Source organism: Dreissena polymorpha, chromosome 3 (assembly GCF_020536995.1).
Source record: "Dreissena polymorpha isolate Duluth1 chromosome 3, UMN_Dpol_1.0, whole genome shotgun sequence".
Lineage (NCBI taxonomy): Eukaryota > Metazoa > Mollusca > Bivalvia > Myida > Dreissenidae > Dreissena > Dreissena polymorpha.
In genome coordinates this window covers 38,683,615-38,700,887 of record NC_068357.1, presented here as the reverse complement: position 1 = coordinate 38,700,887, position 17,273 = coordinate 38,683,615, and the positions used below count along the sequence as shown (strand labels likewise).

Genomic DNA, 17,273 nt, shown 5'->3' with positions numbered 1-17,273 from the left:
ATCTTGATCAATTAATTTCATATGAAGTCAGTATGAAATATTACCAAGGTAATGTCAACATCAAAGACAAATTTGGTTCAAAAAATAGTTTTTAATAAATGACTCAAACACAATTGCGTTGTTTTTTAATATTGCACCATCATTAAATTTGGTTTATCAAATAACATGTATAAATATATTAGAAGAACAGAACTTATATATTTTGCTATCATAAAATTGGTTTAAAATTATTTATGGTCATGTAGGTAGATTCCCATACCAAAAATCAGCTCAATATCTGAAAGCATTCCATACAAAAAACTCTGGAAAATGGTTATTATAGAGAACATTTCTAAGCCCAAGGCTCATAACTTTGCCAAACAAGAGGGCCAAGATGGCCCTAGTTCACTCACCTGAGAGGAGTCGATTCATTCAATCTTTACCAAATGTCAAACTTGACCTTGACATTGTCCAGACAAACATCCTGGTCAAGTTTCATCATTATTTCATCTGCGAGTCGTGATAAATGTACCTATGAAGTTTCATGATCCTAGGCGTAAGCATTCTTGAGTTATCATTCGGAATCCATTTTTCTAAGTTGAGTCACCGTGACCTTGACAGCCATTGTGTGAATACGTTTTTTGGCTATCACTATATCCATATAGAAAAAAATGCCCCGCCCACTGGCAGCCATGTTTTTTCACTGATCTCGACCATTTTCGAACTCGTTCGAGACATCAATTGAACTAATGTTTTGACCAACTTTCATGATAATTGGGCAAAAATTGTGACTTATAGTGTTTAGATGGTTTCTCTATAGCCAAATTAGGAAATCTGCCCCGCCCACTGGCGGCCATGTTTTTCAACGGATCCGAACCACTTTTGAACTCAACCAAGATATCATTAAAACAAACATTTTGACAAAGTAACATGAAGATTGGGCATGAAATGTGACTTCTACAGTGTTTACAAGGTTTTTCTTTTTTTTGTCCTAGTTTTTGACCTGGCACAACCCAGTTTCGAACTCGGCCGAGATTTCATTGGGACAAAGCTTCTAACCAAGTTTCATGAAGATGGGACAAGAAATGTGGCCTCTAGAGTGTTTATGAGCAAATTTTAACAGACGGACAGACATACGACGGACAAAGACCGGTCACAAAAGCTCACCTGAGCAATCAGGTGAGCTTAAAAATCAATGGACCAGAAAGAATTTCACAAATCATCTATGGGTCATGTGGGTACACACACATACACAATATAAGCTCAATAACTGAGAGCGTTGTGTAAAAAATTCTGGAAAAAGTTTATAATGGAGAAAAAATTACAAGTCCAAGGCCCATTATTTTGCTAAAAATCAATGGACCAAAAGGAATTTCACACTTTATCCGACGGTCATGTAGGGACACTCACATAGAAAAAATTAGGTAATTACTGAAAGAATTGCGTAAAACCCCTCCAGAAAATGGTTATTATAGAAAAAAAATCTAAATCCAATTCCCATAACTTTGTAAAAAAAAGAAAAAAGACTGGAACTAATTTCACACTTCATCTGTTGGCAGGCTCAAAAACTAAAAATCAGCTCAATATTCTGAAAGCATTGCGTAAAAAAACTCTAGAAAAATGAATTCCAGACGGACTGCCACCCAACCCGGGGCATAAAAAGTAAGGACATTTTATAGCAAAGGCTAATGCACTACCACTGCACCATTCAGATTTAAATAAAAGGGTATTGAGAAGGCTATGTTAAAAAGTACACATATTTGCCAATGTATCACCTTATTGATGGACAACATAAAACAACACACAAACTCTATATTCCTGATTTCTATCGATGGTAAGGTATTTTTGAAAACTTTCCTCAGTCAAGAGTTTGTCTGTGTGAATATAATACATAAATTTTTCCTCTAATATATTCCAATTTTTTTTCACATTTTGCCAAACAGTGAAAAAACCCATCTAATTAAAAAAACTTTTGATTTTGCCATTACATTATAACTATTTAAAACTATTTTTTGAGAGGAATACATAAGGAAAGCTAAAAACAAATTGGTTGTGTAAATGTTAAAAAAAACCTTCGCTGTAAAAGAATAACTGCAGGTATCTAGAACTTTCTGTGACAAAATGTGTTTCGAATGTAAGATGTTTACCATTCATTGTTTATGGTAACTATAGCAACAGACCACTATTGCAAAACTAAATTAAGTAACAAGCCACCAGCACAAGTTAACAGCTTTATTTTACTGTCAATAAGGGTAACAAATTAATCGACAACACCAAGTTCTACTCTTTTTTTTTCTTAAGAACCTGTATCAACTTTAAAAGAGAATTTTGAAAAATTCAGAGAGTTTATACACTATTTATAAAAACATTTTTATTTTATACCACTTTATCCAAAATCAAATATAAACAATGTTTATAAAATTTAAAATTTATCTCAATGCAACAACAGGCAATACTAAATGAAAATACATTCTCTAAAATAAATGCTTTAAAAACAGTACATAAACTAAGCAAAAAGCCATTCTAAAACATCTAACACATGGTTAGTTTATTTCATTAAATTACGATAACAAGATAGAATACAATAATTTGAATTAATTCATTATGACAAATAAACCGATATAATACAAGCATAAGTAGAACAAACAATTTCTTGTGATTATTTAGGAAAAAACAAAACATCAATAATAATACTGTGATCTACACAATTAGTTGGTCATATGGGCTTTATGTTTATTGATGTCGAGTTTTAAAATGGGGCTATCTAATGTCTAAACATGCAGACTAACTTAAGGGCAGCAAAGATGAAGGATGAACATTTATGATAAATTTACAATAAAGGAATAGAAAAAACGTTGCTCCCAATACAGTTAGAATCTCAGATATCATGTTAAGAGTGCTAAAAGAAACATTTCATATAGTCAATAATGTGGTGTTAAATACAATTTATGGGTATTTATCATTTAATTTATTTATTACTCAATAAAATGTATTTACTGCCTATTGTAATTACTCTAAGATTTCAGACACCCCCTTTTTTGGTCAAAATAATTATTTATTGTGACTAGTAATTTTCGGACGTGCCCGTTTTCGTCTCATTAATGACTCTAAATTTTTGGACAGTATATTTTACAGCTCTATTATACCAGATTTCACTGTATTCGCTAATCTTGCGACACTTTGATCATGGGGTTTTACAAATGGATTAAGTTCATAAAACCTGGGAGAGGCTTGCCTGAGGGAAATAAACCATAACATTTGCGTGATTGGTTAAATAACCAGGTATACCAGTAGAAAACAATCGCTTCACCCATCAGAATTTTAAATGATATCTTATATTAAGGAAGCAGTATGTTTTATGTTTTTACTTTTGCTTTTTTTGTTCTGTATCATTTCAGGCAAGAGTAAGCAAAAGCGGTGAATTTGTTTTTATGTTAAAGTAGAACCACGATTGTGCATTGATGTATTGCTTTTATTTAAATTTAATTTTCAGACATTTAATTTTTGTCTCTAAATTTTTGGACAGCTGTATTTTTGTAAGATTTTCCGTATCTAAATCTTAGCTTACAGTAATTAGGGTATTACATTCTGTTATTATCTCACATATGCTCACAATTAAACACATTTCATATTCTTTCAAATAAACAACTCTAATGGAAAATTAAATGTATGTTAAATATAAATTAACATTTGTTTTTATGGATAAGTTAAAATTCATTGACTGTCTTTATTTAGTAAACGTGATGTTAAAAATCAGGCAAATACAAAAATGTAGCTCACCCTATACAAATTTCATTAATGATCAAAACAAACATTTGTTTGGAAACAATCGAATTTAAGAGAACAGAGTTAAAGGAGAGAGGTTATACAAGTTTACTACATAAAAAAATGTTTTTAATTCACCCTGAAATTCGAATGACCTACAATCAAAATTAACATTATCTCCAAACAACAAACACTCTACTTCAAAGCATTTAGTGAATTTATATGAAATTCTACATTTTTGTATACAAAAGGGGCAGAGACTGAGAGCAATTACAACAAGAGATTAAAATAATATATGCTGCTGCCAAAAACAGTGTATTGTAACCTGTTAACACATTCATCTATGCTGATGATTATTAAACAAAGTGATTACAATTGTTATATGAGCAGTGTCATGAAAAATGGCACCTGCAGCTGCAGTAGCTCCAGACCAGCCACAGTGTCCGTACAGTCCGTTCAGGAGTTACCCTGTCGACCATAAAGTCATGCAAGCTATCAAGGTCTCATTAGGGAAAAGAGAAGCCATTGACAAGACTGAGCAAATGCACAGGCTGGCTTGGAGCTATGCTGGCCACATATGGGATTAGTCCCATTTTACAAATAGCATGGCATGGGTCAAATGAAACCAGCAATGACATACATATACATTAACAAAACAACAATAATAGCAGTTGACTCAGGGCGACGCTCTCGACTATTCCAACGTCTTTGTCAGTGACTTGCAAAATGATACTACCCAAATTCACAAAGCTTCACTTAAATATCTGCAGAAGTTACAATGTACTAAGATGTGTACTTGATGCCTGCAAAGTTAAACCATAGACTTTCACTGACACCAACCAAAATGCATGAAAAATACGATCACCATTCAGAGAAAAGTCCAGCAAAAATCTGGTCAAATTGGAGGAATTATCAATGTCCTAATTCATGTTGGTAAAATTAAACAGTCTGAGCTAGAAAGAAGGAGTGACAACATGGAACTTAAATATAATAAACAATAACAAGGTGTATCTGTTGATATCTGCTCAAAAGCAATAGTGGCGGAGAGGTTAACATAGACGGACAGAATCTGAAGATTAAATTTACTAATCAAGTTTCTAATATATGGTGGACGAACCAGTTATCGAACACCTAAGAAATTACGTTAAATTACCTTAAAATTGAAACACTTAAAATGACAAAAACATTTTGTTTTAAACAAATGACTAACAGTTTAATCATTGAATGATTTATCTGTAAAGTTTTCCAGCTAACTACCTTCAAGAATTCATAACAATGATTCCCTGATTATTGTCACCTCTAGCAGACAAAACAAAATGGCGGCCGATATAAACATGACCTATTACCAGACACTTCATAAAATCTACTCCAGTATATACAAAGTCACATAACTATCACGTGACCCGGACTCGGCGAAAAAATCTGCGTCTGCTGCAATCAAAATTGCAAACGGAAATATGCTTTTTGGTGTGTAAATGCATGTTTTGATAAATGCATTCAAAAAGTAATAGCAAAAAACACACAAAACGGTGTATATAACAATAAATGCTTTCCTTTAACCTGTTTTCGGCGCATATGTTTCAAGCTTAGTAGGCAAGTAGGTCATGGACTTCATGTGCGACCATTTGTTTATCAATGTGACGTCATGCACACTTTTGCGCATGTGTATACAGAACCAAAACAAAACGTCCGATAATAGGTGCTGTTCGATAACAGGTACTTACACGATAATGGCATTATATTATAGGGTGATGTCATGATAGTTACAATACCAGTATTAAACAAATGCAACTATTTTCAGTTAGGTAAAAATGTACATCTCAATTACTTCCCTTTTAATAATGTACATGAGTCATTTCCCTTGAGTATTTTGCATTAAGAGTGAAATAGAGAATGAAACTCATCTCACCATTGTCTTAAAACAAGTTATAGCATTATAAAATATTGACATGATTATATAGGCACAATAAAACAAATGCTTCAAAATTTGAACATCAGCAACAACAATAAACAAATATATATATAATATTGCAACAATTGGAAATTGAGGGATAAATATAAACCAGGTGTATCTGCCGCTCATTTCCACACCACGATACAACAATTTCACAATCAACAATCATCAGTTTACATTTGAGTCACAATCGTAAGTTTAAGTAAACAATTTCATTATCAACCATCAAAATTGATGTTTTGAGTAAACAAACGTAAGTTTCAGTAGCACATTCATCATCAGGACGGGTTTTTCAGTACACGCTTCAGTTTAATATCGTACACTTGACGGCAAAGGAACACTGTTTCTGGGTCAGCATCCACGGGTGGGATCTTGTTGTCTGGGTAGGGTTCCTCCGGGACAGGAACGACAGCCTTCCTTGAGGGCAGGTTGAACCTTGCCCTCTCCACCTCTGCATGGTATCTATGGATGAAAATATTTAAGGTTCCGTAACTCACTAAGCTCCTTAGAGACATGTTTTTGTGTTTAAATCATAAACATCTGAACAGTTCACTGAAAGCTAGTTTTAAATCCTATGATTTCACTGTTCACTTTGCTAATAGATCACTTAATGAAACAACAATAAATAGCTACATTGTTGTGATATTTCATAATTTTTATGTCTATTATGTTTAATGTACATAATTTTCAATACTTTTCTTCTGAAAGTGTCTATTACCGAAAAGAATGCCCCCCTAATTGCCCATTTACCGTATTTTCCCTTGTATAGTGCGCGTTTTTTACCTCCAAATTACAAATTAAAAAGTTTGTGCGCGTTATACATTGATACAACACTATCCTGGCTGCTAAATTGCAAAAAATTCATTTTGTAATCGTAAATATTCATGATAGCCGCCATTTTTTTATTCCAGAAAACTACACCCTATAATCTTACATACTGAAGGGGCCGTTGTTGAAACAACAAAAAGTCGGTAACGGCAGATATGAACTGGGTAGCATTAGTTATTTACAAACAAGGGCTGTTTGTAAAACATGCATGCCCCCCATATGGGCTGTCAGTTGTAGTCGCAGCCATTGTGTGAATACGTTTTTTGGCACTGTGACCTTGACCTTTGACCTAGTGACCTGAAAATCAATAGGGGTCATCTGCGAGTCATGATCAATGTACCTATGAAGTTTCATGATCCTAGGCATAAGCGTTCTTGAGTAATCATCCGGAAAACATTTTACTATTTCGGGTCACCGTGACCTTTGACCTAGTAGCCTGAAAATCTATAGGGGTCATCTGCCAGTCATGATCTATGTACCTATGAAGTTTCATGATCCTAGGCATAAGCGTTGTTCAGTTATTATCCGGAAACCATTTTACTATTTCGGGTCACCGTGACCTTGACCTTTGACCTAGTGACCTAAAAATCAATAGGGGTCATCTGCGAGTCATGATCAATGTACCTATGAAGTTTCATGATCCTAGGCATAAGCGTTCTTGAGTTATCATCCGGAAACAATTTTAATATTTCGGGTCACCGTGACCTTGACCTTTGACCCAGTGACCTAAAAATCAATAGGGGTCATCTGCGAGTCATGATCAATGTACCTATTTAGTTTCATGATCCTAATCCTAAGTGTTCTTGAGTTATCATCCGGAAACTATCTGGTGGACGGACAGACATACGGACCGACATGTGCTAAACAATTTACCCCCTTTTCTTCGAAGGGGGGCATAAAAATAAAATGTTTGAATAAAGTATGGGAACATTTATTTGTCTGTGTTTGTGCACTCTACGGCCATTTTCGGTCTGGTTAGGCACCTTACGTTGGACTGGTAAAGGTATTTGGTCTTTTTTACACGTAACCGTAGGTGTGAAAAGGGATACTTAATTGTTTTCCAGTTTGGTCCAGGTTTTTGACACCTTCTTTGTTCATCACATTCACGCCTGTGTAGTGCGACAAACAATAACCCATCTTGTCCAACATAATGGATTAACAGTTTTACGTCAATACTGACATATCTCAACAACCGAGCCCTGTCTCCAGTGCGCCACGAAGTTTTTTTATTCGGCATTCAAATTTAAAGCCCATGCTTTCCCCGAGGAAGAATGACACGATGTACATGAATTCTTATTTTCTCACGTTTTACACGAAATGCATGTGGACTGTAAATGTGTTGCTAGAAAATTAACAAAATTGTCAGAAAAGTATAGTGCTATGCAACCCATGCTCCAAATCATAATGACGCTTCCTATTTTGAATGCTTAATATAGCTTTCCAATGCCCCAGATTATTGGATTGCGCAATAGTAAAATGGCGGCCATTTTCGGTCCGATTTGGTGGTTTTATTGTATTTAAATATTTTTGTCTCCATTTTTGCATTAATAAAACAGCCTGCGCGCTATACATGGGTGCGCGCTATACAAAGGAAAAATCATTTGATGTTGATGGTATTCAATTAAGCAATAGTGCTTCAATTTCAACTAATTTAATTAGCATTTGGCTATTTAGGCTACTGGAAAAGGTGCAATAAAATTATCAAGAAAATGTTCTTTTAATATTCAAGTCAAAGTGATGTCATAGTTATCCACATAGACAAGATTTTTACAGAGACATAGGTACTGGCTCTACCCAGACTAACTGACTGAAAGATGTCCCATTAAGCCTCTGAGTTTGGGAAACACTAATACCGGTAATTAACATAAGCAGGGCCTGCTCTGCCATTTGCCAAATTAGCAAATGACTACAAATTACAAAATTTTGCTTAAGAAATTTTCATTTGGCTGTAACATTTTTTTTCATAAAACCCTGTAAAACTGTTAAAATGTGAACAATGTATGTGTTCTACCATAAATTTGGCGAAAACAAATTTAGAGCCAGGGGGAGCCCTGTATGAGGAAGGACATTTTGAAAAACCCAACTAATAAAGACCCCCATTTAAAATAAAATTTGTTTTATTCACATCTGAAACAACCTATCTGGAAAAAAATCCATCAATTTTTGCAAAAATAAGATGAAATCAGCTAAAAGAGAATGATTCTAATGCATCATTTAAATGGGCCACGCTCTGTGAAAAGGGGGTTTAATGCATGTGCATAAAGTGTCGTCCCAGATAAGCCTGTGCAGTCCGCACAGGCTAATCAGGGACAACACTTTCTGCTTTTATATTTTTTGTTTAAAGAAATAAAGGATCTGGCACAAGCTGTCATATCATACCAAATTTTATTAAACAAGTTCAGGAATTTTGTTAGTAAGCAAGCCTTTGGCGAGCTTACTAACGAATTTCCTGGACGAGTTTAATAAAATATGGTATGATATGACAATGAGTGTCAGATCTTTTTTATCACATGCTTTTAAATGAGCAAATTAAATAAACATTTACGCAAACATAATGATAAATCCCGAATGTTGTTTACATTTCGTGACGTCATTTGACCATGCGACGTCATTTTAGCAAAATAACAAAATGCGATTGGTCAATCGAACGAAAACTAAGCCAAAGAAAACACTTAAAAAGTATATTACACATGTGTAAGATAAAAATATTCGTAACGTTTTTTTACATAGGTAACAGGGGATAGCATGTGATAACGTCTATTCTTAGCAAAAATCCAGTTAAACCAGAAAGTGTTGTCACTAATTAGCCTGTGCGGACCGCACAGGCTTATCTGGGGTGAAACTTTATGCACATGCATTAAACCCCCTTTTCACAGAGCTGCGGCTCAAGTAAAGTTTCCCTTCCCAATTACCTGCAGTATTCATTATACGTGAGCACGTATCCCTTGTCCTCAATGCAGGCCACCCCTGTCTCGTCCCGATGCTTGGCCGCAAACACCTCGTTGTCCAGGTGCTCAGGCCGACGCCCTCCCTCAGCATGCTCCGGGCGGTAGTACCACAGCACTGACATCATCATCTCCTCTGGTAAAAGCAAGGAGTATGATAACATATGAACTGCATTCTGGGTAAAATGGGCCTTAATGCACAGGCTAATCAGAGACAACACTTTTTGCTTATATGGCATTTGGTATTTAAGAGGAAGGCACTACTAAGAAAAAATCCAGTTCAGGTGGAAAGTGTTGTCCCTGATAAGCCTGTGCAAACTGCTGCACAGTCTAATCTGGGGCGACAATTAACCCAAATGCATTCAGCCCAGGGCCCGTATTCACCAAACAATTCTTAGACTTAAGTCTAAGAATAAAGAAAATTCTTTAAACTAGAATATTCAAGAATTTCTTTAATTTTGAGTCAAACTCTGCAGTAAACATCTCTCTCTATAGTATTCTTCATGTAAAACATTTTGTTAATGACATAATCACCTAGTGGAGGCCTGTATATATTTAAACACTGAACACATTTTTCTTGGTTCTAAGTCTATTCTTTATTCTTAAGTCTAAGAATCGGTGAATGCGGGCCCAGTTTTCCAGAGCAAGGCTCATATGATTTTTATATCAACATTGTATTGTGACAATCTATAACTAATGTATTAACAATAAACAAAATTGTTAATAAAATTAATTATGTCTCAATCATACCATATATTAAATACTTTTAACTTTAATGAAACAATTAAGTTCATAAATATACTTACGTGTTTACTTGTACTTTTGTTTGCAGATTGTGTATATTTGTCATTATGAGCACATATGACACAAAACAATGGGGATTTAACAACAATGAAACTGTATTTGTATATGATTTCCATAATTTTTAATTCGTCCGGGTTGTTTTATTCTGCTTTGAAAAACGGTAGTAAGATCATATCCCAGGGAACTCATTTAAGTTTATAAGTCGGCAGCAGTGCTTTCCACAGAATTTTTGTCAGGCGCCCCGGTGCTGATAGGGGTGGTCCCCTCCCGACGTTAATTTAAAAAAAAAATTAATGTGTCAATTGATGTTCTGTGGTACGTTATAACTCAAAGAAAAACAGCGTTAAAAGACGTTATTTGGTGCACTATGACTGTTCAAGAAAATCCCCAAGTCATTTAAAAATATATATTTTTTAATTGTTTTAAAACTTTCCCGCATAGATATTAAATTCCCGACTCGAACAATACCCCAATACATCCATTTCAACCCGACTCTATTACTATATACTTACTACTTTTCAAGTTTCTATTTATGTCTTCATGTTATTCCCGAGCAATCAATTCTGACTATAACTGGGAGGGATTTATATATTACCCGATATAAATCCCGTTTATTCCGTTTTTATAAATCACTTTCTGGTACATATTTACGATAAAAGCTCTCAATTATATCTTCAACACAAACCTTGCCATTTTTCTAAAGTATCAAATAAATTTTAAGTGACTATTTATAGATTTGATGAAATATTGTCTCTGAACTAGTGTCAATCCCCTGACGTGTTGTGTGCTTGTTAAAACGCTCAATACACCCATGCTTTATATGCAAATGACGCAGCTTTGTACATGCTGCATAATTTTCGCGCTCTTTTAAATTGAGAAAAAGATTCGACACAAAATAAATTTGCACTGCTAGTTTGAAGCATGAATATTTCAACGTTGCGGTAACATTTACATTCAGAAGTGTGTTTCGGATTAAGTGTGTTTCGGATTAAAAATGCATTAACATCAACTTACGGGAATGGGTTTCGGATTACAAATTTAATTATTTCCATTTGAGATTTCAACAAATATTAACAGTTGCGCTACAAATTCAGCGAAAATTTGTTTAAACACTTTACAAGTCCAATAAATGTTTTGACGGAATTATGCATGAAATTCACGTTGTCCACGAGGATTACGGCTGGTTGCCCTCATCAGTCTTTTAAGTAACTGGCTAAGATTTCTGTGGCAATTACATGTACGTCACGAGTCGTCTGCATGATTTAAGGTAGTGCACCTCTAATGGGCACATATCCAAATATAATCTAATTAATTATTTTCTTAATCAGCATCATTTCACTGAACTACATGCAAATTTGTAGGTAGGCTTTCCGTGCTTTTTAAAAAAATATACCGTTTTTTTCAAAACCACCCCCACGCTCAGCTTTTGTACAGTTTATTTTCACCCCTGGGGTATATAAAAGTTCCATAATTCATTCAAATTTCTAAATATGGGCATGCTGTTGGTGTGTATAGATGCAGTAAAGGTGTTTAAAATTTAAACAAGATTAAATAAGTATTCTTTCACAGACATTTATTTTTTACAAATTTTTATCTATGGAAGAGCGCCATGAAATGTAAGTGATTTCAGCCAAGTAAAAATTGGGTCGGTTAAAAACAAAGTGTCATAAAATTCAAAATAGTACCATTTAAGTTATATTTTAAACATAGTTTTTATAGAAACACTAAATACAGCAAAAATAGCAAGAAATAGACAAATTTACCGTTTACTTTTTGAAATAAAAATAAAAATTCAACATGCATCATCCGTATTTTCAGCAGTAAATCACCCAATTTAGCCATAACGTTGTTTTAATTTAAAAAATTGAAGGATGTGCATAAAAATTTCAACATATTAACAACAAAACATAGCATATATGCATCATTAAATCAAATTACGTTAGAAAAGAAATAAAACGTGTCGCAAAAACTATGCGATGTCGGTAGGATTCGAACCTGCGCGGGAAGATCCCAAAAGATTTATAGTCCATCGCCTTAACCACTAGGCCACGACAACTTCACAATTGCGCAAGCTTAAATTAGATATGCATACGTAAACAGGTAAAAAGGCTCGCCAATCTTTGAAGAAATCGCGAAATCGTATTTTTTCAGATGATATTTGGATCAAAGTCAATATTTATTGTGAAAATAATGTATTCTAAAGGAATTACGTAAACATATAACAAAATTCGAACTTTGAAAAAAATAAAATGCATCTCTCGGAAATAACCGATCATTGAAGATCGACAATGATCGTAAAATAAATCGCGGGAAATCATTAGAGGTGCACTACCTTAACTGCAGGTATTGCCTGCCTACTGCTGAAGCTCATACAAAGCATGCACTCTCATTGGCCAATATTGATTTTCTAATACAGCGATGCTCCACCTTTAGGCGGGCTTTAGTTGGGTAAAGCGACAAAGGATCGTAAATCGGCTTTCAAAATTTTTGGCGAAGTCGATATCGCTTTGATCTTAAGCTGCAATAACTGTCAGAATACACTGATCGGAAAATTTCAGGCTTCCCGGGGACTCTGATTTTGAAAATCAAGCGCCCGCTGAGGGACCGTTAAATTGCCTGTGGAAAGCACTGGTCGGCAGATGATCTCAAGATCATTGATTGCACTATCACAACAATGAAAACTGAATCTAAGCCCTAAATAATTAATATCTTTTTAAGGACCATAAACCTACCTGTTGAATCACAGTTGCCAACATGTGGTCTTTCAATTTGTCTTGTAAAAAGGACATAGGGAGTTTTCTAACAAAACTTAGGGGCCATGCCTAATGCCTTGTCACAATGACCCTTAGCAAATTATTTAAATCTGAACTGCCCCCATACCTGAGCCCTGTTCCTCCCAGAAGCCAGTAATCTTGGCCACAAAGGGCAGGTCCCGGTCTCGCCTCCCTGCACACACCAGCACGCAGTCCTTGACCTTCACAATATCTCCGTCCTCATGGACTATCCCGGTATAGCACTTCCTTGTGATCGGCTGACCGTCAAACTGCAACAACAAAGAGAGCTCATTTTCTCATGTCTTATTTCTATCCTTTAAATCATCATTTTTTATTATTGAATTTCAATACTATTATAATCTCTATTTTTTATGATCAGTGACCAAAATTAACACTAGTAAATTTTGAGGCAGGCTTGCTAAGAATTGCAGTTTTATTTCAGCAGGCCTGTAATATTTCTTGGTCAAATGGATAATATTAAACTTGGGGCCTGCTTGGTCAAACTGCACATTTCAATGAATGCATGCTACAACAAAATTTGATGTAACTATCATCATGATCTCTGTAAGATCAAATCTTCAACAATTGATATCGCTACATGTATGTCCAAATATATTTTATACAATATTCTAAACAAGAGGGCCATGATGGCCCTAAATCGCTCACCTGACTAACCAAATACAATCCCAACCCAGATTTCATCAAGATAAACATTCTGACCAAATTTCATAAAGATTAGATGAAAACTGTGACCTCTATTGTCTACACAAGGGTTTTCTTTTTTTTACCTAGTGACCTAGTTTTTGACCCCAGGTGACCCAAATACAATCCCAACCCAGATTTCATCAAGATAAACATTCTGATAAAATTTTATAAAGATTGGATGAAAACTGTTACCTCTATTGTCTACACAAGGTTTTTCTATTATTTGACCTAGTGACCTAGTTTTTGACCCCAATGACCCAAATACAATCCCAACCCAGATTTCATAAAGATAAACATTCTGACCAAATTTCATAAAGATTAGATGAAAACTGTGACCTCTATTGTCTATACAAGGTTTTTCTATTACTTGACCTAGTGACCTAGTTTTTGACTCAGTGACCTAGTCTTTGACCCCAGATTACCCAAATACAATCCCAACCCAGATTTCATCAAGATAAACATTCTGACCAAATTTCATAAAGATTGGATGAAAACTGCGACCTCTATTGTCTACACAAGGTTTCTCTATTATTTGACCTATTATGTGACCTAGTTTTTGACCTAGTGACCTAGTTTTTGACCCCAGATTACTCAAATACAATCCCAACCCAGATTTCATCAAGATGAACATTCTGACCAAATTTCATAAAGATTGGATGAAAACTGTGACCTCTACTGTCTACACAAACAAATTGTTGACGGACGCACGCACACACGCACACACATACAGACGCCGTACATCACACGGTCACATAAGCTCACCATGTCACTTCGTGACAGGTGAGCTAAAAATGTAAAACTATGTCAATTATTATTTTAGAAAAACCCAATTCAAAATTGCATTCTTTGTCTTAAGAATACAACCTTTGTGTCTGATAATAAAGTAAGTTTCGTAGATTTAAGAAATGTAAGGGAATAAGTCACGTTATAGGAGGCCCCCCCACTCTGTAATGTCAGTCATATAACCAAACCAATCACCATTTTAAAGTAATTGGTAAAATATTTCTTATCATATTAAATGATGAATTTGATCTGCAATTTGTTCATAATGACAACCGAATAAATATAGCCTCAGGGTATTGAGAACCTACAATATTACTAACCAAACAAATTTTTAGAAGTCTTTGGTACATGTACAAACGTGACTAACACACCTTGAGAGGGGTCTCTCTCTCTCCTTTGGGGGAAGAGTACCTGTACCCTCAAGTGGGGGAATTAAAGTGTCGTTTGTCTTTAGACAAGCCCAAAAATTCTTTTTAATTAAATCAATTATATATATTTTTCTTGGTATATCAGCACATGTAAGTTGTATGTCATTATAAAATTAAGCTTTTATTTATCAAAACACTTCAAGTTCATGACTGAAAAAAAAGATTCTAAAAATACACAAAAGTCTGTTCATGGTTTTAATCACTCTCTGGAGGAATTTAGTCTTAACTGGGGATGGGTAAAAAATTTATATGTTTTCACAGGGGGAATGGGGCCGAATTTTGGCCCTAAAAATTGGAGATTGAGACCTCTGCTTGACAACTTTGTAAAAGTCATGGCAGCAATGCCCAAGCTTCAGCTGAAGGGCACAGAACTCGGGAATAAGTAAGTCATTGTGTGTTAAAATTCAACATCAACTTTTCATGATAATTACACATTTCTTATCCAATCAAATGAACAAATATAGAAGTAGTTTGCTACACCATCTTTTCCAACAAACCAACCCACAATTTACCAGTGGACAGAGTGACTCCTAAATCCTCTTCCTGCAGCGATAAATATTGCAACAGTGCCCATACTTATAGACCATTTCTTAGAATTAAGGAGAAATATTTCTTGGGTATATTTTCTTTATACTTAAGTCTAGGAATGGGTTGGTGAATATGGGCACTGTGTCATAGTTTACGTACGATGTTCGTGACAGACTTGACAACGCCTTCCCCCATCCAACTCCAACCATGCCATGGTCGCTTCACCTCCTTAGTTTGTTCAGAAGTCTCCTTCTCTCCATCCTTTGGCACTTTAAAGTTGGTTTTCCTCTTTAGTGATTTCCCTGAAGTTACTTTGCTGCTTTTGACTTTCTCTCCTTTCTTCTTTAGTGATAGGAGATTCTCAGCCTTCAGTTTTAACATCTCCAACTTCCTCCTCTTTTTCTCTTTATCAGTACTAGATAGTGTTTTGACAAACTTCTTGTTTGTCTTTACCTTTGCAGGATCTTTAACTGAATGTTTTTTCTTTTTCATTAAGCTAATTGACTGTACCGCACTATGATCTGATTTTTGTTCCAAGTGGACAGAAGACACTGATCTCAAGAAATCGTCTCTAGAACCCACATCAACAAACTCATGATCCGAATGCGTAGGCGAACTGGACGCAAGCACAGACACGTTAGTGACCTCCCCTTGTGACAGCTGACACATTCGGGAGAATGAATTGTGATCACCTTGACAACACTGTGGCAATGAACCCGGAATACTGGACTGAAGTCGACCACCATCGGTATTTAGGGACTGTGCCACCGACATCGGATGGGCCATACCAGGGGGCTCTGAGTGACTGTGGGAGAGTGTTGTTATGGATACAGCAGGTTGCAGTGGGTGGTGCAGAAGAAGTGAGCTCTCGGTGGATATGGGCATGCCAGACTGGTGGATGAGCGCTTGGCCCACCGTGTGGTGGTAGGAACCACTGGAGTAACAGCTACCACAGCCTGTAATGCAATGGTATTCTTTATCTTGGCCATTAGTAGAGATAAAATATCCATTTAGAGTTTACAGCTTGTAAGACAAGCAATGGTTACCGCTGCCTGTAATATAATATTTTCTTTAAAAATGGCCATTGGCAGAGATGAAATATCCTTTAAGGGTTGAAAGCTGGTTGGGCTAGCTACTTCCCACTACCACAATAAGAAATAGATGTCCACAATCCCAGTAATTTGTTTATTGGATATAATTTAGTGGTTAAAACCCATTAATCTCACAAGCTTTTGCTTGCTTCTTTGTATGTTTTCATTCGTTGGTATGTACCATTTTTATGCAGTAAAGAGAATCACTATTGAAGAAAAATAGAGTTTTGTCACAAAAGAGACTAAAAATACCCCAACACCGCTTTGTCAAAGGCATATCAGGCTTTGTTCAAGGGCACATAACTCAGGATCATGTGGATCACTGAGCATGAAAAAAGGTGTCTTTCCTATCATTTTCACTTAATGGTTATGTCATACTCGAAGTTTCAATTAAATCACTGGAGAAGTACCTTGCTCCACAAACTTAGAAAATTGTATGATTCTGCCATAAATGATATAACAATTCAAGGGCACATAACGAAGATTTGTGTGGATATCTTGTCATGAAAAAGTGTGTCGTGCACATGTACAATTTATGGTGATGGCATTTTTAAAGTTTCAATTCAATGGCATGGGCAATTCGGAAACTTAAAAAGCTTAAGAAAGCTCCACAAACTTACAACATTTATTACATAAAAATGGCCAAATTCAAGGGAATGTGTGGATATTTGGACATGAAAAAGATGTTC

The 17,273-nt window shown here is 35.4% G+C and overlaps 1 protein-coding gene across 3 annotated transcripts in view; it reads right to left on the bottom strand.

Moving 5' to 3' along the window:
- Window positions 1–2,197: 2,197 nt before the first annotated feature.
- The window catches only part of LOC127873695 (pneumococcal serine-rich repeat protein-like), a 48,136-nt gene continuing 33,060 nt past the window's right edge, over window positions 2,198–17,273 (bottom strand). For all 3 annotated transcript variants that reach the window (XM_052417632.1, XM_052417633.1, XM_052417634.1), the window contains exons 3-6: window positions 15,653–16,449; window positions 13,156–13,318; window positions 9,439–9,607; window positions 2,198–6,160 (exon numbers count right to left, since the gene is read on the bottom strand). In XM_052417632.1, coding sequence (XP_052273592.1) covers window positions 5,977–6,160; window positions 9,439–9,607; window positions 13,156–13,318; window positions 15,653–16,449 — 1,313 coding nt within the window. In that variant the 3' untranslated portion in view covers window positions 2,198–5,976. The remainder of the gene's footprint in view (window positions 6,161–9,438; window positions 9,608–13,155; window positions 13,319–15,652; window positions 16,450–17,273) is intronic.